General features: G+C 40.0%; 1 protein-coding gene across 1 annotated transcript in view; it reads right to left on the bottom strand.

Annotated features, from left to right (window-relative positions):
• The window catches only part of COL4A6 (collagen type IV alpha 6 chain), a 78597-nt gene extending 53476 nt beyond the window's left edge, over positions 1 to 25121 (bottom strand). Inside the window, exons 1-11 of the mRNA XM_027769693.1 lie at positions 25014 to 25121; positions 23106 to 23240; positions 21807 to 21851; positions 15519 to 15635; positions 12631 to 12699; positions 10440 to 10475; positions 7500 to 7562; positions 6630 to 6665; positions 6391 to 6432; positions 3127 to 3219; positions 1735 to 1779 (exon numbers count right to left, since the gene is read on the bottom strand). Coding sequence (XP_027625494.1) covers positions 1735 to 1779; positions 3127 to 3219; positions 6391 to 6432; positions 6630 to 6665; positions 7500 to 7562; positions 10440 to 10475; positions 12631 to 12699; positions 15519 to 15635; positions 21807 to 21851; positions 23106 to 23240; positions 25014 to 25121 — 789 coding nt within the window. The remainder of the gene's footprint in view (positions 1 to 1734; positions 1780 to 3126; positions 3220 to 6390; positions 6433 to 6629; positions 6666 to 7499; positions 7563 to 10439; positions 10476 to 12630; positions 12700 to 15518; positions 15636 to 21806; positions 21852 to 23105; positions 23241 to 25013) is intronic.
• Between the last annotated feature and the right edge of the window lie 864 nt (positions 25122 to 25985).

The following is a 25985-nucleotide window of genomic DNA, read 5'->3' on the forward strand; positions in this document are numbered from 1 at the left end:
GGATTGCTGCAGTAGCCTCTGTGTTTGCTGCTTTCCCCCTAGTTCTACCACTACCAATAACCAGAGTGATCTTAAAAATACAAGTCAAGGGCCAGCAGGTGGTGTGGTGGTTGGGGTGCTGGATTCCCATGTAGCCAACCACAGTTCAAATCCCAGATCCAGTGGCTACAAAATCACAGCAGATATAAATAAATATGAAAATGTTAGGAAAAAATAATACAAGTCAAGTTTGGGGCCAGCAGGTGGCATGATGGTTAAGGCACTGGACTCAAGTCCTGGATCAGGCAGCTTGAAAATCATGCCAGGCACATATGTGGGCATACCCAAAATCCCAGAAAGAGAATAGAGAAGAAAGGGCAGCATGACCATCTCCCTCGGGGAGTGATTTCTCACTTTTCCTCTCACTGTCTCTCTCTGGTGAACACACATGCCCTATAGCAAAAACCTTAAAAAACAAAAAATTCAAGTCTACAAATGGCTTCCAATTAGACTGGAAATAAAAGCCACATTTGAGCTACAAAGGTGGTCATGATCTGGCTTCTGCTTCTCTGCCTATTTCTCAGCCTTACTCATTCTGTTGTACCTACTCACCTTCTTGCTGCTCCTCCAAAGTGCTGAACTTTTTCCAACCTTAAGATCTTGGTACTTGGGAACCAGCAGTTAGCATAATGGCTATGTCGCTGGACTCCCACGTAGTCAACCGTGGTTTGCATCCCGGACCCGGTGGCTTAAAACTCACGCCGGGCGCGTGTGCATGCGTGCCCAAGATCCCGAGAGGAGAATGGAGGAGAAGGGATTGTGGCGTGGCCATCCCACCTGGGGGGTGATTTCTCGCTTTCTGTCTCTATGTCTCTCTCTGTCTGTCTGGAGAGCGCACGCTCCCTATAGTGAAAAACCTCTCAAAAAAAAAAAAAAAGATCTTGGTACTTAACCATTTGCTTAGGCTGAAACTCTCTTCTCATGACTTTTCCCCGCATAATATGCAGGTCCTGGCTTACACATTACTTCCTCAGAAAGGTCCTTCTTGACCACTCTGTCCCAAGAAGCCCAGTCTGTTCCCCATTTACACTTAGTCATTTTACTGTTTTTTCATCTTTGTCATCATTATTATTGATTCATCTGTTTACTTGTTTGTTGTCCATCTCCTTCCTCACCCCCCATTAGAATGTAGTCTCAGGGCCTTTGACTTAGTTACTGTTGTAGCGTTGAGTCCAACGGGATGTCTGACACATAGACTATCAAAAGGTATTTGTCAAGTGAAAGAATCTAAGCTACAAAGGCAGATAAGAAAGTTAGGATAGGATTATTAAGATTAGCTACCATTTACTCAAAAATGTACTTAGCTCTTTTCAAGCACATCTCATTTAATCTTCATAACCACCCCAACATTATCTCTTTTTTCGTAGGTTAGGAAACTGAGGCTCAGAAAGTTAAGAAGCTTGTCCAAGATCACATAGCTAGAAACTAGTGAAACCAGAATCAATCCTATGGGTCTTAATTCTAAAGCTTGCACTATTAACTTCTAAGATATATAGCCTCATGGAGAAGTGGGCTAATGTCTCCATGGGTTTGACAAACAAGAACATTTCCTTAAATGCCTTCTACTAATGAAGATAGTGGCTTTCTCTATAATAACCATGGGACGAGGTCTTCCTGTAAGCCCTCTATTGCTACATTGCTACCTTTTGTCTAATAAGAGCCATGAATACATGTTCACCAAATAGGGAGACTTACCGGAGTGTCACTTTTGCCTGGAAAACCCTTAGGCCCTGGTTCACCCTGCAAAATTAACCAAAGGTTAATGAGTAACAGCAAGAAGCAGTGAAGACAAAGGAGGATGGATACCTCAAAGTACTTAAACTGAAAAGTAGGGAGCCAACGTGATATCTGCATTGGGGCACCAGAGTGTGTTGCAGATTCTCCAGGCTTCCTGACTAGCAGCTTTATCAGAATGTCTTAATTTAAAGAGCTCTTTGCCATGTGGAAGGGACTAAGGCCAAGGGCTGTCTAAAATGTAATCTCAAATGCTCAGCTAATTGGGAGACAGACAGGAAGATTATCTGTTCTCTTTCAAATTGGAGACAGAAAGGAAGATTATCTGTTCTCTTTCTTGTAGAATAAATGATTATTCAGTACAATTTCCTGTAACAAATTATACGCTGCAGAGAAATCAATGGTTTTGGGTGAAGAAGCAGCATTACAGTTCGTGTAGAACATTCTAATCTGTATTTCCCTGATATGCTAATTTACCTGTATATGCTATGGAAGGGATCCCTAAGGTATGATAACGATCAGGTAGCAGACACTCTCTCATATGCTGACAGACCGCTCCCAAATGGGTGCTAATTTACCATAAATCTCGAGGGGACTGAAGCTGTTGCTTCCACAGACAAAATTAAATGGGACTAAACACAGTCCCATAACTGGATCCCTTGGCCATAGGAACAGAATCACAAAACTTAAAAGAAACCTCAGGAAGGAAGGGAATATTGTCACTGTCCTTAACATCATACAACCATTCAAACAAAATCATGTACACAGTATATACTCACATAAAAATACAGATTATAAAATATCTCAGTTAAACAGCTCTACAGTTTAAGCCTTGTTAGTTCAGATCAGGTGAGCTAAGGCATCTACTGAAACTTGGTGACAGAACATCCAATTTGCAGAGTCAAGTTTTGAGAGCAAATAACTTTTTAAAAATAACGCTAAAACAACCATTTATCTATATATCCTGTATGTTTTGTCATAGTGCTTTTGGGAAAATGTTAAGTATGAGGAGGTTGGGAGTTAGAGGGGAAAAGTATCAACTATTCAATGTTTATTTTAAGTTATTCAGCATATTAGAAACTAAATTTGCAAGACTGCAACAGAGAGAACAGCACTTTAATGCATACTCAGAAACCCAAACACACTCATATCTACATACCAAAAATCACTCTCAAACTATTCAGAAAGCTTTTCAAAAGGGACAAAATTAAGAAAGCTTTTGCCCTCACCTCCAAATAAGAAACCATTACCCAAAACCCTCTAGTTTTACAGTATAGTCTGGTTATTAGAGTTGAAATATGGTATTAGTAGGAAAGGGCTCATTAATTTTCTCCTTCCTTAAGTCTTCATTACCTTAGATCCTTTCTTTCCTTTGGGAAGTCCCATGAATTCTAGTTCTCCAGTAGATGGTGGAGGTCCTGCAGGGCCAGGGGGGCCAACGTCACCCTGTAAGATCAAAAGGAATATTAAACAAAATGTAAACCATGCAGACCATTTTTTTCCCAGAGGGTGGGTTGGTCCTCTGGATATAATTCACAAAATAACCATTCATCACTTTGGCCTCTTTGCTCTTTTATCAATGGGGAAACTATCACTGCCAAGGAGTGACCAAAAGCATTTTGTACCAGCACTACAGAAGAGGAGAAGCAAGGTGGATGAAAGAAACCGCAAGCTCATGCTTTTCAGGTCATGCATGAAAGGGTGTTTAGAAGACAGCCAAAAGGGAGTTTGAGTAAAGTGAATGGCTACCTCTTGGCAATGATTTTCAGATGCTAATTGGTCCATTCCTTGCCAAGGGCATAAGTACAGGCCGTGAAGTTTGTGTTGGAAAATTGGAGATTGTAGCTGCTCCTTCAGAAGGCAGTGCAACCCACTTGAAGTAATAAGTGAATACAGTAAGGTGGCAGGATACAAAATCAATATCCAAAAATCTATAGCATTTCTGTTTATGAACAACAAGTTGAATGAAGCAGAGCTGAAGAAAGGAATCCCTTTCACCGTAGCCACAAGATGTATAAGATATCTAGGGATAAACCTAACTAAGAAAGTCAAAGACCTTTATAAAGAAAACTACGAGAATCTTAAAAAAGACATTGAAAGTGACATAAAAAAGTGGAAGGACATCCCATGCTCCTGGGTTAGAAGAATTAACATAATCAAAATGGCAATTCTGCCCAAATTAATCTACATGTTTAATGCAATTCCAATCAAAACACCAGAGATATTCTTCAGACATCTAGAAAAGACAATTATAGAATTTGTCTGGAACCATAAAAGACCTCGTATTGCAAAAGCAATCAATCCTGCACAAGAAGAATGGAGTAGGAGGCATATCACTCCCTGATCCCAAGATACACTATAAAGCTGTGGTCATCAAAACAGCATGGTATTGGCATAAAAACAGACATGTGGACCAATGGAAGAGAATAGAGACCCCAGAAATAATCCCCAAAGCTTACAACCAACTGATCTTTGACAAAGGATATCAGTCAATCCATTGGGAAAAGGACAACCTCTTTAGTAAATGGTGCTGGAAAAACTGGGTATCCACCTGCAGAAAGATGAAACTGAACCCCCATCTTTCACCATTAACAACAGTCAACTCAAAATGGATCAAAGATCTGAACCTAAGACCTCAGACAATAAAACTACTTGTGGAAAATGCTGGGGAAACTCTGGGAGACATTGGAGTAGGCAAAGACTTCTTAAATAAGACTCCCAAAGCACAGGCAATAATCCCTAAAATAGACAAGTGGGACTATATTAGACTAAGAAGTTTCTGCACAGCAAAGGACACAGTAACAAGTGTGAACCGACAACCCTCAGAATGGGAAAATATTTTTGTTAAATATGCCTCAGACAAGGGACTGATAACGAGAATACATAGGGAACTCAAGTGCCTTATGCGAAAAAAAATGATTAACCCGATTAAAAGATGGGAAAGTGAGCTGAACAAAAGTCTCTCTAAGGAAGACATACGAACAGCCAAAAAGCATATGAGGAAATGCTCAACATCCCTCATCATAAGGGAGATGCAGATAAAAACCACAATGAGATACCACCTAACCCCTGTCAGAATGGCAAAGATTAAGAATATAAAAAGTGATAAGTGTTGGCGGGGATGTGGTGAAAAGGGAACCCTCCTACACTGTTGGTGGGAATGTAAACTAGTTCAACCACTGTGGAGAACAATATGGAGGTTCCTCAAAGATCTACAAATAGAACTACCATTTGATCCAGCAATCCCACTTCTGGGTATTTACCCAAAAGACAGGAGAACGCTCAGTCAGAAAAGTGCTTGCACATCCATGTTTATTGCAGCATTATTCACAATTGCCAAGACATGGAACCAACCTAAATGTCCACAAACTGATGAATGGATTGGAAAAGTGTGGTATATATACTCTATGGAATACTACTCAGCCATAAAAAATAACAAGACCCTGACATTTGATAGAAAGTGGTCAGATATGGAGGATCTATTGCTGAGTGAAGTAAGCCAGGCTATGAAAGAAAGATATTGTATGTATCCACTCAATATATACTGACTATCCGCACTCTATGATAGAGAGCAAAAAATTGGAGGACATAAAGGGAGTGAAGGTACTTAATGAGAATAGGACAGTGTGGAATGGGGGAAGTGAAGAGAAGAGGATAGAGAAAGATAGCAAGAGAACAATAGAGAGGCAGGAAAGGCAGGACGTTAGTGAGAAACAGATATGGCTTATTAACTGTTGATGATGACATGTCTAGTATTCTCAACCGGATTGGTCTGAGAAGTATTTCATGATGGGCAAAGTATTTTTACAAGAAAAATGAGAAATAGCAATTGACTGTTTTAAAAAATAATTAGAATAATAATAATAATGATTGGGGAAAACATAGAAAAGATATCAAATGTTGAAGCGGGGAGATTAATTTCTTTGTACTGACTGACTTGCATGGCATTCCCTTTTGAAAAAGCAATGTAATACACTGTAAAGTTATATGTAATCCAATGTAATATAAAGAAGATTATGATGATAATAAAAAAATAATAAAAATGAAAAGAAGGCAGTCCAACCCACAAGAGTCAGCCAGGAAGAATGGGGAGGGTGGGCTTTGAAACTCCCAAATCACCATATGATTTGTACAGAATGAAATGAGGGAAGGAGGGAAATAAAAGAGAATGGAAGGAAGATAGATTAAGGAAGAGATAGAGAAAGACAAAGAGGAGGAAGAGAAGGAGGTGTAGAAAAGAGGGAAGAGGAGAAAAGATGGAGGGAGGACTAGAAGTAGAGAAAAGGAGAAAAAAAGATGACAGAATATATAAAACACCAGGAAAACACACATATGAAAGGGAGAGAAGGAATATATTTTGAGTATGTTTGTAAGACATGCATACTTCACAGATAAGAAGCAGGGAGAATGGCAATATTTTAAAGGAAAAAGCACCACAATAGCCTATGTGTGTCATGTGCACATGCAACCCACAAGGGGTCCATCCCACCAGAGGATTTATGCTCATTTACCAAGGCAAAGAACCAAATTCCCTTACACAAGCAGGCACACATACGTAAGCAGAGATGTTTCTTGGAGCATATGGAATGCAGTCTGTACTTTCCGAAATCTATTTACCTTGACTCCTTTCTCTCCTTGGAAACCTAACCCCATATTCCCCTGGGGCACAGGGTTGCAGGAAGGAAAAACAAAATCAATTACTGAACAAGCTCCAGGAACTTAAATGGAAATGCAATTTTTGTTTGTTAATTTGTTGTTGTTTTACTAAAAACTTGGTTTAACCATACCAATATCTCTCTGGGGGAAACCGAGTACTTTAGTAGTAGGCAAAATGTCCAAGGACAAAGTGTACTTACTTCAGGACCAGGAAAACCAGGGGGGCCTGGAGGACCCTGCATTAAAAAGAAAAAAAAAAAGAAAAGAAAAAAAGAAAGAAAGATAAGAGCTAGCATTTGTTAGTTTCTATCAAAAAGAACTTGGACATGTTGAGAGTCACTGGTGATAAACCCCTCTCCCACTTGGTATAACCTGGTTTTGGTGCAGCAGATTTTAGCTCCTTCTCCCATGGTTCCTTTTATCTCCTTTGAAATCTTTCAAATTGATCTGGTAACTACATCAGGTTAAGAGTGTCATTCCTCCCAATCAACCAGAAATTTTTAAATGGCCTATTTGTGAGGCTAAGCCAAAGCAACATGTAGTGTGATTTCATGTCCTGGAGAGAATACTCTGGGGATAGCAGTGAACCATGTGGATCATTGGCAATATTCTTCTATACCAGTAGTGATGACAGAGAGATCTGGTATCAGATATGTATGTAGGTAGTGTTGCTCAAGGTGCAGTGCTGAGAAAGATTTTGAAACTTCATCAGCGTTCAGAGTGGGCCATGATGGAGATGGTATGGTTCATTAGTAATGTCTATCATCGGTGAGGGAGTAGAAGGTGACAATAAATATATCAGATATCTGCCATCCCTGGACTATACCGTAGGGTGAACTCAACTAGGAGGCTTTGGAGGCACAGAATGAATGGTCAGAAAGACTCTGATAAATAAAGGCAACCAATAGCACTTAGCATGAGTATGTTTTACTTTAATCCTCCAAGAATGGAGGTTGCCTTTCTCCACTAGAAGGACCTAAAATACATACGATTACACTTAAACCATGGCATGGTAGGGGAAACAGCCATGTGAATAGTGTGATCACATACTAGAATTAAATTGACCTTACTTGTAATCCCAGTGGTCCTATAGGTCCTACAGCTCCAGGAAATCCAGGTTCTCCTTGGGGACCCTAGAGAGGCAAGTTTTTACTGATGTCAAAAAGACAGTTTCCAAAGAAAGATGAAAATATGTATGTCCATAAGAACTGTGTAAGATGGGCCAGCTGGAAGTGTGGTTAAGGCAACTGGATCCCATATGACCACTTCTTGGTTCAGGTCCCAGACCCAATGGCTTGAAAAACAGGACAGGTGTATGTGCATGAGTGCCCCATATCCTGAGAGGAGAATGAAGAAGAAGGGATTTTGGTAGGATCATCCCCTGGAGAGCACTTTCTCACTTTTCCTCTCTCTCTGTCTCTGACTCTTTCATGCACTCTATAGGAAATTTTTTTTTAAAAAAAGAACTGTATAAGAATATTCACAGAAATTTTATTTATACTTGTCAAAAATTTAAAATGTCCTAGATGTCCATTGATATGAGGATTGATAAACTGTCATATACCTATATAGTAGAAAAAAATCCTTAACAATAAAAATAACAAGCTACTGAAACAAAAAACAAAAGCATTGTGCTAAGTGAGAGAAGCCAGAGCCCAAAGTCTACATATTATATTGTTCCCTTTATTTGAAATTCTGGAACAAACAAAAACTGATCAATAATGGAGAAAAGTCAAAATGGTGGTTGCCTTTGGAGAAAGGTGGGGACAGGCCTGGATTGGGAAGAAGTGGGAAGAAATTTTCTCAGGTGATGATAATTTTCTATACCTTAACAGAGGTTTGAGTTAGATGGTATGTTCATTAAAGTTGGTGATTATGCATTTGTCAAAATTCAGCAAATACACATTTACGATTTGTATATTTTTTAAAATAATTATTTTATTTAACTTTGTTTATTTATTTATTTAAATTTGACCAGAGAGGTACAGAGCAAGAGAGAGAGACAGAGGGAAAGTGAGAAAGCAAGCCATCAGGTCTGAGACTTGAACCACAGTCAGTCATGTGGGAGTCCAGCACCCTTAACCACCATGCCACCTGCTGGCCCAAGATTTGCATATTTCTTATATATGAATTTTATATAAAAATTGCAAATATTGTAGTCTAATTAATGATAGGTATGAAATAATATTTAGGAAGAGATGTACTGTTGTCTGCAATTTATTTTGAAATACATCAGAAATAGGATGAATTGATGGTCAGATATAGGGGTGGATAGAATGATAGAAGTGGGATAAAGCAAGCATGGGAAAATATTAATGGTATGGCTATTCATTATAAAATTCATTTAACTTTACTCTATATTTGAAAATTTCTCTTTTAAAAAGTGTTAATAGCAGATAAAGTAGACTTCAAGACAAAGAAAATTACCAAAGACAAAGAGGAGGTATTTCATAGCAGTAAAATAGGTTAATTCAGCAAGAAGACAAACCAATCTTAGATGTGTATGCACCTAATAGCAGAGCTATGAAATATAAGTAAAAATTATTGTAACTGCAAGGAGAAATAAGATAAATCCAGAATTATCATTGGAGATTTCAACATCACTCCCTCAATGATTATGAACATTACTTCGAAAATAACTAACCACCTCTGTGGTATCCTTACTGATCACAAGTCTTATTTAGCTACCAACACCTTCTCCCCATATCTAAGTGATGTATATACTATGACTGTATATCTAGACAAACACTGCACCTTTGTGGGCAGGGAAATGAATCCCTAAGAGAAGCTATGCGACAAATACAGTGGGTGGTACATTACAGATTTAATTTTTACCATCTAGGTCAATTCTGTTGTGCTCTAAAGGACCAGTGTGATCTTAGTCCTTACTCATCTCTGTTTCCATATGTGCACACATCCCATTTCTTGCCAAACTTTTCTCACATTACTTAGAAAGCCTCTCCCACTACCAGCTAGTCTGAACAGCACCTACACTTTTCCACTTCTCTCTCTTAGAAATAAAGTCTCCCATGATGCATCTTTAGGTGAACAGCATCTCTATTAATTCCTCTAAGCTGCTATGGAATTCTTATGCCACATTCCTACTAGTTTTTCACATCCTAAGGGGCAGAGATTGTGTCTTCATTGCCTCAGGCATCACTCATAGCACTCTGTTGATAGTATACAAAAATGCATCATGACCTTTCCAATATCCCAATACATGCTCACTGTCTGTTGAGAACTTAAGAAAGAAAGGAAGAAATGGAAGGAACAAATACAAGAAAGAAGAAAGAAGGGAATTTTCTTAAGCTACTTCAAAGTAAAGTAATAACCTGGAATGTCAAGGAGAAAGAACGATCTTTACAACCTTTCGTGGATTCATTTTAATAGAAACGGTCTCTAAAAGGAGTTTCTGTATGAACTACTTTTAATTTTTATCATTATTGTGTGTTGTGTCTGTGTGTGTATATTTTAAGATAGGGTCTGGCTGTATTATGATCCTTCTGCCTCAGCCTCCCAAGTAGCTGGGATTATAGGCACATACCACTACACCCAGCTTTTTCTTTTCTTTTTTCTTTTCTTTCTTTTCTTTTTTAAAGATGAGCTAGAAATGAACTGGACCTCCCATTGAGCAGTAGCATTCAGCAATCATTACCTCAGCTGGGCCAAGGAATATCTTTCAAGGATGTGTTCTTCTTTTGTTTTACTCACATCACTGAACACACAGAAAACAATAAATGCTTGTTGAATAAAAGGCAAAATGTTTTGCTAATACATGCTAGAGAATATGTAGATCCCTGGCTTAAAGTCTGAAAGCCTGCCTATAGAGCAACTTGAGGTAGACAGTTCGTTCATCCTCTCAGTACCTTCTCATCTGGAAAATGTCAACGGTGTGACCTGTTCTACCTCAGCTCTCTAGATTTTCATTGAGGAGGTGTACAAAGACCTTTGAGCACCATCTGTGACTGCTAACTAAACACTGGGAGCTCAACACATAAATAATGACTTACAGTTATTCCATCCAGTCCGGGCAGTCCAGGATCCCCCTGAAAAACAGGACACCAAAAAGATTAATGAACTAGTCCTGTGGTATTTCACATGACTAGCCTAAGATTCATGGGGATAAAAACACATTGCTGAAGCTTGGGCCTCCTCTGTCAAAGTCTCTTGTTTTAAATACAGCCAATCCTCACTTAAGGACTTGCCTGTTTAATGATCATTCAGACTTACAACCAGTTCCCCAGCATGAGGAATCCCCTTTCCTAGTCTATGTGAGTCTCAAGAATCCTCTTTCTCAGGCTTGGTCTTGTTCCCACAGTTGGTTAGTATGTAGTACACGAAGCATTTGCAGTAACACAAAACTACACATTTCATTTACAAATTTATACTTTATTGTACACCCATAGTAGTATTCAGAATAAACAAAAATGATTATGCCAGATTTATATTATTGTGTTGTGTCTTGCCACTTTCTGGTGCCTATCTAATGTATGCTTTTTGTATAGATAGAACTACATTATTCTAGTGTGGTGTTGCATAATATCTATTGAAAAATACATACCCTATGATGCCGCAACACACCATAATAAATCCACCTTTAAGCTTCTTGCTTATTAACCAACATGCTTAATGACCTAGCCATAGGAATGGAACTCAATCACTAAATGAGGCATGCCTGTAATGCATGAATTGAACATATGTGACCATTTACATTTTTTTCCTAAGACTCTAAAATGTAAATATTATAGCCTTAGTTGAGCAGGATTTCCTATTTCACTTGGATTAATTAATTTTCACCTTTGCTAGGAACTTATCAATTAGAAATTGCTTTTGTTAGCTGGTGATTTTTCTGATCTTTTTGGAGCAAAGAAAAGCTACCTTCCCATGTGCTTTCATCCCCAGAGAATCTGGGCCCATATGTATACAATGCAAATCAGATATTTCAAGGAAAAAACCAACAGAGCATACAGTCTCTGATTACATTTTAATTACTTTGCAGCATCTTAAGTCACTGTATGAATTTGTAATATAACCATCTTGTGGAAATTGCTGTGTTCCACTGGATCCAGGGCCTCTGTTCTTGGTAAATCTATTTAATCAATGTTTGCTAAGACAATGCCCATATTTTGACACCTGCTAGTCTTATTCCACTTGACTTATGCTCAAAAACCAGTTCCCTTGTAGCATGGAAAGAGTACAGCCTCAGTTTAACTTCTTCAGTGAACTAACTGCATGACTGAACAAATCACATAGTCTCAGTATACCTCAGTGTTTTTATCTGTAAACCGAACAATATGAACGTGACAATAATGAGGTCCTTTCCAACTCTAATACTCTATCGTCTACTATGGCACCTATAGTCAAGAACCAGAACCTTGGATATTCTTCAGTTCTCCTGCCATCCAACCTCATCACCACCTTCCAACACAATTTACAATGCCCCTGGCTCTGTGCACCAATGGAAGACAGAAAAATACCATCAAGTAGCTAAGTGAGGTTGATGTATCTTTCCCTCAGATGTTGGGCACATAGAGTCTCATTTATACCACTGACAAGTTCCTTTCCCAGTCTTCAGGGAAACAGGGTCAATCATTTTAAGTCAGGGTTTACTAAGACCCATAGGATATCAAGCAGTGCATAACAAGAGTACAGATACAAGAATAGAAAAGGTTCTTTTCAATTCTGGAAAAAGATGAAAGTTTCCAGCCAGCTACAGAGCTGATAGGTAAGTTTTGCAGATATCTTGGGGTCCAGCCAGGGCAATATGAGTTGGTGTTCAAGGACAGAGAAGTTGGGGAGCAAGGATCCCGGACTGGTGGCCATGCTGAGGTGGACAGAGACATAAATGACTTCTAACAAAAGTATATAGATATGAAGAATTCTAGAGTAGACAGAGGCTATCTTCCTCTAGGAAATATCTTGGATTGTCAAAGAAAATGATACCCATGCAAACTTTTTGCTGATCTGTCTCCTATTTTTGGTCTATATCCTATAAAGCATATCTCTTCGATAGTATAGTTGCAAACATTTTTATCAATGTTTCCATCAAAAAAAGCTCCAGATTCTTTTAAATTCAACTTGATCTGTTCTTTAAATAGAGACACAGATGATAGTTCTGGAAATGTTCTTATTGGAGGTGGGGTCCAATCCCGGGGAACTTGACATATAGCCTACTCAGCTATCTGCCTTAGAAGCTCTTACCTTTATTCCTTTGAAACTACCTTGAGCAAAGGCAGGTTCCCCTTTAGAGCCTTTCTGACCAGGAAGCCCCTGAGTAAAATAAGAAAAACGCATGAATAAATGCATCTATACATAGTTTTGTTAATAGTAGGAGACCTGACATCTATTCAGAGCACAAATCTGAATAATCACATGTAATCCATAAGCCTAGAGTTTACCGCTCCACCACTCACAGATACTATGTCACTGAGAGAATCTCTGTCTAGGACAGAAGTAAATGGCTTTTTTTCTATAGGGTGTGTGCACTCACCTGAGAATGAAAGAGAGGGAAAAAGTGTGAAATCACCCCCCCCTCCCCTGGGGTTGGCCATGCCTCAGTCTCACAATCCCTTCTCCTCCATTCTGCTCTTGGAATTTTGGGCACACACACACTCATGATGCCCAGAGTGTTTTTTAAGTCATTGGATCTGGGACTTCCCCTGCAAAGTTGATCATGTTAGATCTAGCCACCTTAACCACCACACTACTGGCTGGCTCCAACATTTTAAAATAGAGTCAAATAAGAAATAATTTAGGCTTTTTGGGTCACATCTAGGCTCTGTCCCATATTATTTTTTCTTTTCTTTTTTAAAATTTTTCACCTTTAAAAATATTAAACAGATGAAAGGCCATGTGGGCCAGTATATAGACCCCTGATGTAAGAGACATCCAAAAAAACACACTTTAGTTTCACCACCTGTCTAAGAGGCTGGTGTGTCTCACTGCTAATATGGAAAAGAGTTCAAAGGACCCAACTCCAGTCTTTCAACCAGATTTTTTGCTATTTCAGTGGAAGATGCTGGTAACTATCTACTAGTGTTTGTTCTCTCCTAGTGTTTGTTCTCCTGGGTAAAATCAACGTTCCTACACCGAAGGAGAAGTTAGGATTAATATTTTGGGAAAAGCTAAGCTTTGGGGGACTGAAATGTTGATTAAACACTGGGTTCCTTAAGCACAGGGATCATTGGTACAGTAAAAGAACAACATGGTCCTAGAAGCCCTAACCCAGGTCCTTTTTACCCCCTACGTTGCCTGTTTCCCTTTGTTCTTGTGGCCACTACTTTCTTCAAAGAAGCTGCAAAGAAGCTTACTGAATGGAGATCTGCTTGCTATTCATCAGGGGTAAGGTTCGGCTTAGTAAAATGCATGTCCCAGTTCCTCTTTACGAGTAAGCGAGTAAGCGAGATTTAAGGATAAGATTAGGTTTTTGCCCTTGTCCTTTGTCTGTGAAAGGATATTCATCACTCCAAGGTTTCTTTTCTGGGCATCTGCTGTTTGATTTCCTGGATTTCTACCTTTAGTGCAGGAACAAGTTTTTCTCTCCTCCCCTATTGTCATGGCAGTTTGGAGGCATTTGTGACTCACACAGCTCACTCTGTTAGGAAGACATCTTTCTCTGCTTCCCCTGCCCCTGTACATATTATTTTCATCCTAAGATGTCAAGGTCCTTTATGCCAATCTGGGGCTCCTGTTTTGTCTGATTGTGTGCCTCACTTCCACACATATACTCACACCCAAGACTAGTCACTGAAGGCAATGGTGCTGCTCTTCCAGTGAAGCACCAATTAATTCATGAGGTTGTTGAAATTAGGCTGGTGTGTCTCATAGTTAACATGGAAAACGAATTAACTCTACAAATTAATTGATGGTGTCATTTCTAGTTAAATATCTCACTCAATACCCTCACTCATTTAGATTATGTCAAATGAGATTGAGAATGGGCTTGAAAGGTGTTATTTTTATCTTTCCAGTCACCAGTAAAATTCGTCTTGCAAGAGTAAGGTATCTTTTAGAGCACTTTTAGATACAAATATCTGAGTTCTATATGGTTGAATGGAATTAAATAAAAGTGGTGACATCAGGATTCAGTAAATATCTTATCAATCCTATAACCATGGGTTATGATGTGAGGTGCAGGTACCAGGAGGCAGGCAGACTCTGTCAGTGTAGAGTATGGTTTCTCAACCTCAGCACTATTGACACTTTGAATCAAATGATCCCTTGATATTGTGGAGGGGTTATTCTGTGCTAGTAGAACACTCCCAACGATGACACCCCAAAATATCAATAATTAATGAATCTCCCCTAAAGGGCAAAACATTTCCTGGTTAAGATCCATTGCTTCTGGCCAGCCTATTGCCTGGTGGTTAAGGAAGCTGGATACCACATGGTCAATCATGCAGTTCAAATCCTGAACCCATTGGCTTGAAAAACATGCCAAGCATATGTGTGCATGCACCTCAAATCCTGAAAAAAGTGAGAAATGGAGGAGAAAGGATTACAGCATGACTATGCTCCATGGGAGGGGTGCTTTCTCTTTCTTTTTTTCTCTCTCCAGAAAGTACACATACCCCCTGACAAATAAAATAAAACAAATAAACGAACAAAACAAAGCAAAAAACAACAATAACAACAACAACAAAAACCCCACTGGTATTTTAAACCAAGCTTGTTAAGTCCTTTGGATCCTTGTTAGTGTTTCTGTGATCTCATGTAAGCCTTCTGAGCATTTCCCAATGTCATCTGATGTAGGCACATGTCAAATAGCCATACATGTATTTTGCTTTGAAATTTACTACAGCCTTCCAATAAACTTACCAACTTCAAAAGTAATACTTCAAAAGCAATATTAAAAAAGCATTAACTACTTAGCACCCTAGTAGTGTAGCATGTGAACACCCTTCTGCAACTGGTGTTCTTCTTTAGACTTGTATTGTTGTGGTATTGCCAGCATAGCCTCCTGCATTGAATAAAGGGCTACAGTGGCTGCCCCACAGAAGCTTAATGAGGTTTCCAGAGAAGCAGAAAATGGGCACACTTGGAGAGAAGCAAACCCATTTGAAATCAAGTGAAAAGATTTGGCAGCATACAGGTGGTCCAAGAAGCCCAGGATACCCATCTGGGCCTGGGAATCCAATAGGTCCTTGAGTTCCATTACAGCCATCCAGGCCAGGTGGGCCTCTGGGGCCTGGTTGTCCAGGGTGGCCCTGTTCAAAGTAAAAAGAAGAGATCAAGTCAGTCACAAGATTGTCAACTACTTTTAACTTCCACAATGAGAAAAGCCATGTATGCTGCTAAACTCTGGCTCCTTGTCTACTCCTTTAGCCCATCACATATGTTCTCATGTTTTTCCTTTATACTCAGGTATATGTGTCTAATCACTGCTCAGTGTTAACCCTCCCAGAAGGATTGATGCTTTCATAGTATCTCAGCTGAAACTGAAAGAGTACAGTATGAACAAATAGGATGCACTTCCACTGGGTACAAAGATGTGCTAAAAGGAATCTTAGTTATCTGGCAGCTGAACCACTACCAACAGGGAATCATGGCAGGTCTTTGGATTCCTCAGACCAGGCAGAACCTGAGCAGTTTGGCATGCCTTTCTGTATTGGAAGCTCTGCATGAAAAATTATGCTGGATTTTGGTCAACAGAGCAGAATCAGTTCCCATAACACCTCCTTTTCTGAAAGCTGCTTGGCCAAGAATAAGCAAATGTGAGAATCACTTTCAGTCTCATTTTATCATGATCACATATAAGGCTATTGCTTCAGTTGAGGAACTTTATCTTCTCTTCTCCATACTGTGACCTAGGCAGTTGTTTGCTGGAGAGTTAATAATCATTTTCATACAGTTCATCTGGATTAAATTATTTTCCAAAATTGAGCTTTTCTAGTACATACAGTCTATCTTTTCTCTGGGAATGTGTGTGTGTATGTATATATATATATATTTTCTTCAGTCTTTTCTTGGGATTTTGGTGTGCATGCACACGTGCCCAGAATGAGTTTTAAGTCTCTGGGTCTAGGACTTGAACCACAGTCAGCCATGTGGGAGTTCAGCAACAATCTGCCAGTCCTGGGGATATATTCTTTTTAATCTATCAAAATCTGGTTGTATGCTGGACCAGAAACCTGGACAGGTAGATTTTCATACTCTCCAACTCAACAGTTTTAAAGCCAAGTGTAATGATTTGAAGGAAACATGCCATGTGTTCAAAATGAATTTTCAAATTATTAGAGGGAACAATCTTTTGTCAAACTCTTATAGAGAAAATACTTCATAGAATTGTTTCATTTTTGTTGTTATAATAGTTATAAAAGGCACAGAGACTATTTTTAGAAACGTGTGAGTCTAGTCTACTGGGCTCATGGAATGCTAAATCCAGAGAAGGAGTCAGTAAACCTATCTTTGCAGTAAACTCACTGCTATCTGTGCTTCTGAAAAATCATGTGGTGATTTTTAGTTGCTCTGGGGAAACTGAGGAAGCTTAGTAAAGTCCTCAACATTTTATTATCAACTGGAATCATTATTCTTGTTTGCTCTGAAAGTCTGCATTCTACCATCCCCAGATCTGTATCTTGGGAGGCTGAGCTTTATGAACTAAACCATCTAGACTCCTTTTACCTCTGTCTCCCAGTTATATTTGATCACCAGAAACAGGTTAGTAGAGAGGAGCACAGGGAGAGAGAACACACACACACACACACACACACACACACACACACACACACACAATTTTTTAAAAAATTCCACCTCTTTGTAAAAAGAAAATTATGTATCATTATTTTTTTAAGAGAGATTTTTGCGGGGCTGGCAAGTGGCGTGGTGGTTAAGGGCGCTGGACTCCCACATGGCTGACCATGGTTCGAGTCCTGAACCTGGTAGCTTGCTTTCTCACTTTCTCCCTCTCTCTCTGTCCCTCTCTGGTCAAATTTAAATAAATAAATAAAGTTAAATAAAATAATTCTTTTTTAAAAAAAGAGATTTTTTGCTATAACGCTTGTGTGATCACGGGAGAGACAGAGACAGAAAGAAAAATCACCTCCCGGGAGTATGGCCATGCCACAATCCCTTCTCCTCTCAGGATTTTGAGCACGCTGGCACATGAGCCCAGTGAGTTTTAAGTCGCCATGTCTGGGACTTGATCTGCGGTCAACTATGTGGGAGTCCAGCAACATAACCATTATGCCATCTGCTGGTTCCAATCATTATTATTATTTTAAAAATCTGCTACAAGGCATGTGTGCCCGCTGGGGGGAGGGGAGAGAGAGAGAGAGAGAAAGAGAGAAACCCCAATCTGGGATTTGGCCATATGGGATTCCAGCATCCCAACCAGCACGCCATCCACTGGCCCCAAGAGCACAAATTTTATGTCTTCTACTCCCTCCCTCTCTGGTTTTATCTTTGGCAATGGCTATACTTTTCTACAGTTTTAGTTTCTGTAAAGCAACAGTTATTCCATGGCTCTAGGTCTCACTGGATTTCAGTATTTTCCTCTACCCTCCTTTGGGCTCAAAGACGGTAACAGCATTGAGTTGCTTCACCATCTACTGTTGTTTCTCTTAATTCTACCCAGATGCCCTCCCCTTTTATAAGTTTCTTTCTTCCATGTGCAAAAGAGAGACAGCACCCCCAGCAGCATCTTGATGCCATTTCCACCCTCAGTCTCATCCAGTCCTGGATCACGTGCACACACATGCCCAGTATGTTTAGGGAGGTTTTCAGACATGAACCTGAAATCTTTGCATGTTGATCAATCTCACAGAGTGTTGTGTTACTGCAGTACCACCATCTGGCCCCTATGTCCTTCATTCAATTCTATTTAGTTAAACACTTTGAGCGTAGTGTCTGTTTCCTATTAGGATCCTGATCTCCACTGTTAAATGTCCCAGCAAAACTTGTGAGAGGTTATCTCTCTGCTGAGTAACAAGGGTAAGTAAAGGGAAAACAGCACTTTGATTCAGTAACAGGGATGTTCTTTATTCCTGGGAACTTGGTTCTGTTTCACACCAAAACCTTTGCCCAGATTCTTAAACTTTGGTAAGCACATATTTCACTTGGTCCCAATCCTTCTCTAGTTTCTCGCCCAAACTCCTGATATCTCCTATCCACAAAGGACACCTGTTTACTCTTTCCTACTTTGGCGAAACTCTCCAGAATTAACCTCTGACCTCCGACTCAGAACTGTCAGCCCTTTCCCATTCAGCCGACACCATGGAATGGTGGGTAAAGCATGTTTTGGGTAAGTCATACTTGTACTCCAATCCTGGCTTTGCCACTCTTCACCTTGAGCCTCAGTTCCTTCATCTGTAAAATGGAGATAAATACTACCCACTTTATAGGGTTGTCATCATCATTTAAAATATTAATGCATCCTCCATTGGATTATGGTTAAAATTAAGTAAAACTAGGTTTACTAAGTAAGAACTCAATAGATTGTAAATCTTCTCCCAGGCAAACCAGCAAGGATAAGCTACAAAGCTGAGTTCCACCTCCTCTTACTTCCCATTACCATAGAATTTCTGGCATGTTGCCCTGTTTGGTTATAGCTAGTAGTTTTATATCTGCATGTGCTAGCTCTCCAAGAGAGCATAGCTCTTTCATGGAGGAAACTATAGTTCTATATAGCCACAAAAGACTTAGCTCACAGAATAGGAGGATCTGCTGTATTCCAGAAAAGCAGTGCTCCTCAGAACTTGGTTTCAAAACAACAGTTTCCATTTGGTGAGTGGTATGCATTCATTTTGAGGATATATAAATCTAATGTGCTCATTTACAAGTTTCTAAGCAGCGAAATATTTGAGATTGACTCTATGGGGAAAAAAGTAAACATAAATTGCAAAGGACAACTTGAAAACTTTTCCCAACTTACTTGAACTGAAAACATTCAGTAAACATACATTTCTTGTGGGTGCCAACAACCCCAACTCACAGCTGAACTATCATTAATAGCACTCACAGTCTATGTTGTTCTAATATTGAGTATTTTGATGAATACGTATTTATTCAGTCTCCCACATGATTGTAGTACTCCTTAGGAAAAAGACTTGAATTATCATGAAATAACTACTCATTCTTTCATGTTGAAATTATCTATATGACAGCAAAAATGGAGTTTGGGGACTCAAACCAATGACACCTACGTTAACAATCAGCTCATAATAAGAGGGGAACCAGATCTGTGCAGTGATCCAGTTTAGTGAGATGGACTGGGGAAGCTTTTGGTTTCAGCCAAATTGTTTAATATGTATCATTGAAAATTGAGCAAAATAATTAGTCTGACTGGGCCTATCATGTCTGTGTTTTCCTCTGTCTGAGAGAATACTGCCAGCCTGAGAACCACTGCTTTTTTAGAGGCACTAGAGGTTGGAGTCAGTCCCCCAAATACTTTGAGTTCCCTCTATACACTGAATTCATTCCTGGGCCTTTGGATCCTCTGAGAGAAACAGAAGGCATAAACTGTGCATTCAAAGAACTAGATGAAATCATCATACAAGATAATCAATAAATACCATGAGGCTTTACAAAATGAGGGGCTAGAGTATGTGGGACAGACACTGAGGACTCCTAGAAGATTAGAGATGAATGGAAGAGGTAAGCACTGAACAGAATAATAATACTCAATAATACTCCTTGAATAGTTGAAAGAGAAAGAACAAGGGAGAAGGATTTCATGGGGTAATGAAGCTTGGAGCCTGGAGCTAGAACAATTAAACATCTAAAGAAAATACATACAGTCTCCTTAGAGGAGTCCAGACAGCCACAACTCATTCTCCTAAGTGGTAAGGCCCTCCCAAAAAACGAACCAGTTGCTATAAATTCTATGGCTCTTCAGGGCACAATATGGAGACAGAAGTGTCCATTTTGACTCTGGGGTAGGTTCCAACTCAGAATTTATAGCAGCCTTGGCCTCACAGGATTCACTTTTTTCCAGCTCCCATTAAAAAAGAGACTGCAGGAGGAAAGGCATATTAACACTGCACACTCCAAATTCCCTCTCATCTCTGGTGAAGCAAGGTTTACAGAATGAGTGAGAGAGATTGTCTACAGCTAGCTTCCCTCACCAATTGGCTTCCACACTCTGAGTGAAGACTTGCTAAAATGGTCATATGAACAAAGCCACAAGAAAACACCAGGGGATAGCATAAAAGGATGGCCAGCGCCATCTACTTATTTTCCCACTGGTGTATTTCTGGGTATTTTTCAGACTCTGCAGTTAAATAAAATGCCTAAGTCTGCTGGTTGACTTGTTGATATATGTAACAAATACAAGGTGAGACTTCTATTCTCTAAATCCACAAATGTCTACTAGATCTGATGAGAAAATGTTTCAGATAATTGTATCTTTGAGGGCAGAACCCTTCTCTTCCCCTATGTTCCCATAGCAGAGAGCTAGCAGATAGTATCTATGCAAGAAATACCTATAGACCTTCATAAAGCGATTTGAATCTCCAATATTAAATAATTATGTAGTATAATCCAAATTGTGCTTTGATAAGTTTCAGGACTCCTTAGAGATTGTTGGAAGGATAAAGGCAGGCTTCTAGGAGATCCATCCAATAAATGAGCTAAACTTTTTTTTCTGTTCTCTTAAACATGTTTGAAAATCACCACTATTGACAAACACAGCCCAAGCTAATGATTAAACATATAGAGAAGTGGCAAAGGACAAAAGAAAAAGTGTCAGCCAGTATGTTCCAAATAGTGTGTTTGAGAGGCTGATGAAATACTACCAGAGTGGGATAACTAGGGATCTAGGATGAAAAATGAAGAAAATAAGGTATTGAGCTGGAGAGAATGGGAAGAGGAGATGTCTGCAAGCCCCAGATTCCCTTCTTATCTCTGGCAAAGCAAAAGACCACAGGATGAATGAAAGAGGCTGCCTCCAAGTGATATTTGCAGCAGTTGCTTTGTAAAAACTAAAGAGAAATTTCATCTGAAATGAGATAAGGCTGGAATAAAATGTATCAGGATATCAATGAGAATTTTTCTATCTCGTTTCATGCACCTCATTAATTTTCCTATAATGAGCATGCATGCTCTAGTATGACTCTGTCTCCACACGTGAGAATCAGTCCCTCATCTCTAATCAAAGATTTCTTCAAATCGCAAGACCCAACTCATTTTGACTAAAATATAGATGGTTTCTTAAGGCTGCATGTGTCCTTGCACCCTCCAATCACCTGACTTAGGGCTGCCTGTACCTGAATCCGAGTATAACTATGTGTGCAACTGCCCTTCAGACCTCATCACACATATCTCAACACTTGTCCCTAAGCACACTTGCATGAGATAGGATATTGCTAAGGCCAAAGTGCCAGAGCTATGTGGCAAAACCTAGAGGGTGATATTAAAAATACTTCTGTGGACATACTCACCGGGATCCCATTGATACCAAGAAAGCCAGGAACTCCTATGGGACCCTAAAAAACAAAAACAAAAACAAAAACGAGAGGGAGAGGATTGTAAGAGACAATCTCATTGATATCCAGTAGATTCAGTAGGTTGATTTATGTAATTTGATGGTCTAAGTTGTTAAGAAGTGTTTTATACCTTCCTCCTCACACTATATTGCTTTGATCACTACTCAGTTTCAAATGATCACTTGCTTGTATGTGAGGTGTTGGACATGTCCATGTTCTGAGACCAGTTCTTCTCTTAGGAATATAGTGTAAGTCTTAAAATTAAGGCTCAATGTTATATGCCGTCCTGCCACTTGGGGAAACTGGAAGTTGTCTTAAATGGCTTAACTGCAAGTTCCTCTCCCTACTCAAATCCTTCAGATAAGGTCCCTTAATCAAATAAGACTCCTTCACAAATGGACCAGGTGCAGTTACTTCTTATTCCTGAATAGTGGCTTCATTGGGTCTTTGTAAAAGTCATGACACATGTTTTTCATGAAAAATACATCATGACTTTCCCTGGTGGCCTACTGAATTAATCAAACAAGCCAATCAAATCCTCCTTCAGGAACCAGGGGCACCCTGACCTCTTGATACTACAAAGTCTGTATCCAATAGATTCTACTAGTTCATTCTGTTTCCAAGTACAACTCACATGTGGCCCTATATTGTATATGGTGTCTTCTTCCTCCATGCTGTGAGTATGTAACTAACAAACTGCTATCGATCACATCCATCTAGTGTCAGGTGTTTTGTCTTTGGCCATCTCCATAATCCTAGGTGTGAACACTCTCTCACAGACAGGGTGATTAAAATAGGCAGGGAACATAAATTGAGCTCCTAAACTCAGTTTTCAACCATTACATAATCCCTTTTCCCCAGCTATTTTCTTGTATTCATGGCTCATTTTGTTCCCAAGCATTCTGAGTCTATGCTTTCAATTCTCTACTTGATTTTCTGATTTCTAGGGTCCAGCAGATTGGACTTCTGACCCATGCCCAGTTCAGAACAGTTCAGTGAATTCTCACTTGTTTGACTAGCAGGTAGTCAGTACATTCACTTTATAACTTGTATGCCATGGACATCTCTCCAGAAATGGGCTTATTCATCAGCAGCATATCACCCCCTTCTATATCTTATTAAAGTATGTAGCCTGGCACCAAAGTACTCAGGAGTAGTATTACGTCCATAAATGAGTAGAACTGAGACTGAGCACTCTTGACCTTCATACTGTGGCCCTCGCATCAAAGGGAAATCAAACTTTGGTGCTCTTACCTTATCTCCTTTTGGTCCATATGGTCCCAGAGGGCCTGGGGAACCCCTTTCTCCTTTCAAGCCTGATAATCCAGTAGGACCAGTGAAACCTTGAGGACCTGATGGACCTTGAATTCCAATTAGTCCAGGTTGCCCCTGAGATGGACAGAGTGTGATTAGCCAATAGAAGACTTAACATCAACACTTCCCATTTTCTCATGCACAAAGAACACTGTCATCACTTCACTAAATAATTTTGGCTTAGAGATCTGTGAGGCATGCCAAAGTTCCAGACATGGATCAGAAAAGGCTATTTTAGGGACTGCTAAGCTTATTTAGATAGAACACATTTTATAAGCACATTTAATAAGATTCATGTGTACCAAGATCTTTCAACTTTGTACTTCTTAGGAGATTAGTTATTCAGGCTGGATAATATTGTCCTCTTCCTAGTTAATACCAGGCTATCTATCAGATTGTCAAAATAGTGAAAGAACAGAATGCTGGAGAGCATTGTGACATTTTAAACTCACATCCAAATGACCAAAACCATGCTTGCAGTGAAGTTCAGAAAGGTTGTGCCTAAATTCATTACCCCAGGGGGCCAAAGAGGAGAAAACCCAGAAACTCTTGGGCTGACCAACTTGTCAAAACTCTTTGCCATTGCTCCTGGTAACAGGCATTTGGAGGAAAACAGACACACACACACACACACACACACACACACACACACTCTGTTTATTCGCACTCTGTCTTTATGCTTCCTTCTCTCCTTCCAATCTGTACAGTGTTGATTGTGTAAAATTCAAGGACCCTGAGAATATCCATTAAGTATCAATTATGATAGCAAGAGGGAGCAGCCTGAGGATTTTGAATGCCCTGGTTATAAAATGTCTGTAACAATTAAGTCTGAGAGTTCAGGCTGACATTTTAAAGCAGAATGAGACTGAGAATTAACCCCAGTGGGTACAACACAAGCAAAGTGGTCTATCATTTAGAACAAATCCCAGGAGGGACTGAATTTTCTTGGCAGCAAAATGAAAACCATTAGTGTTGTGCATTACCTCTCAGAGAACACAACTAGAAAGTCTATTTTCATAAATGCTTCCTATCTCCACCTTTCGGTCCTTTTACTGTCCATAATTTCCCACAGATCTGTGAAAAATTTTGAAAAAAGCCCATTAAACATGCCCTTTACTATTCACCTTCAGGGTCTACTTTTTAAAAGGCTGAAAACAGGACACATGCTTTATGTGGTGACTAGAGTCACATACTGGAGACGCAAGTTGCTACCGGCTGTGCTTTGAAGTATAATTTCCAGTGTCAATCAGGCCCACGGAGACCTAGGACTCTTGCAAAGAAGTAAAAGGCACGCTCTCTGCCCAGGAGGTGCAATTCTCTGGGCCACCACCCACCACTCAACCTTTCCTAAAACCTAACAGGTAGCCTGCAAAGGGTGCTGTGCTGCAAACTGTTAACAAGTCTAAATTCTGGGAATAATGGATGTGTGTTTGGGGGGGGGGGTGGAGAGGGTGAGCTTTCACTTTTTATGCTTCTGACTCTCGTTTTTGGAAGTTTGTTTATGATGATTCTGTTATAGATTATTCTTGTAATTCTTATTAAATCAATATGTGTGTGTTTGTGTGTGTAGAAAGAAAATAGAAAGAGGGTGATACTTAAAAATAGTGTTGGGGTGCTGTTGAGAATGAATTAGGAAGTAAAAAATGTGGGCTTACGTGTTTGTTTAGATTTTTGCTATAAGTCACGTGTGCTTGCCAGAGAGAGCGAGAAAGTGAGAAATCTCCCTCTCTCTCCCCAAGGGAGAGATGGCTACACTATAATCCCTTCTCCTTTACTCCCTCTAGGGATTTTGGGCACACACACATGCCCAGTATGGTTTTAAGACCAGTGTAGAGAAAACTACAGTACACAGTATAGGTCCAGAACTGGGTATAAGTGCAGTGGCAACACAAGTGGGGGCTGCACATTCAGGGTTTGTGAAATGCTTTCATTTTGCCTATGGCTGATGAGAGTCATGGGCCACATTAGAAAGGCCCAGTGGGCCCCAGCTACAGCAGGCCTGGAGAGCAAGTTGGGAAAGTTGGAGCCTTGATGTGATAGGAAGTGGGGCACAGGGGAGGACTGGGAGGAGAGCAGTGTTGTAGGGCTGAAAGTCATCAAGGAGCATTCAGGAGAACATGTGTGTGTGTCAGCATGAGGCCAGGGCGGCCTGCCTGGGGCTGGAACAAGGGAAGCAGATAAGAACCAGCTGTCTGGGAGGGGACCGCTTGGTGAGAGGATTGATGGTGGTGGGGAGGCAGGATCGGCCAGCAGAGGCCATGTTATTACTAGCAGAGAGGATCCAGTCAGGGCACCGAATGCTTGACCCAAATCTGAGTCCTGCCAAAACCTGTCCTGTGTCAAGGAAGAGGAGGAGGCAAGCATGATAGACCATTGAACACTACTCAGAGAGTGAATGGTGATGTGGCCCAATTCCCATTCTGCTCCTACCACTGGAGTAGCTGAGCAGTGCCTGCTGGGGCACACAGGATGGCTGTTTTCACCTCTGTCTTTTTTTTTTTTTTTTTTTTTTTTTCCTTTTTTGGCCATTTTTAGTAAAGGGGGAGACCCAATTCCCATTCTGCTCCTACCACTGGAGTAGCTGAGCAGTGCCTGCCGGGGCACACAGGATGGCTGTTTTCACCTCTGTCTTTTTTTTTTTTTTGCCTTTGTGAGCACATTTCAGTAAAGGAGAAGCATGGATACTTAGGAGAGAGGCAATTCCACAACTAGACTTAGCAGGAACTTGGATTCCTCCCAGAAAAGGCTTGCTCATTTCCCTTTGACTGGGAAGACATGGTGAACTTGTCAACTCCTCTGCTCAGTCAGAGAGCTACAAGT

The sequence above is a fragment of the Tupaia chinensis genome, unplaced genomic scaffold, assembly GCF_000334495.1.
Source record: "Tupaia chinensis unplaced genomic scaffold, TupChi_1.0 Scaffold000082_1, whole genome shotgun sequence".
In the NCBI taxonomy this organism is placed as follows: Eukaryota; Metazoa; Chordata; class Mammalia; order Scandentia; family Tupaiidae; genus Tupaia; species Tupaia belangeri.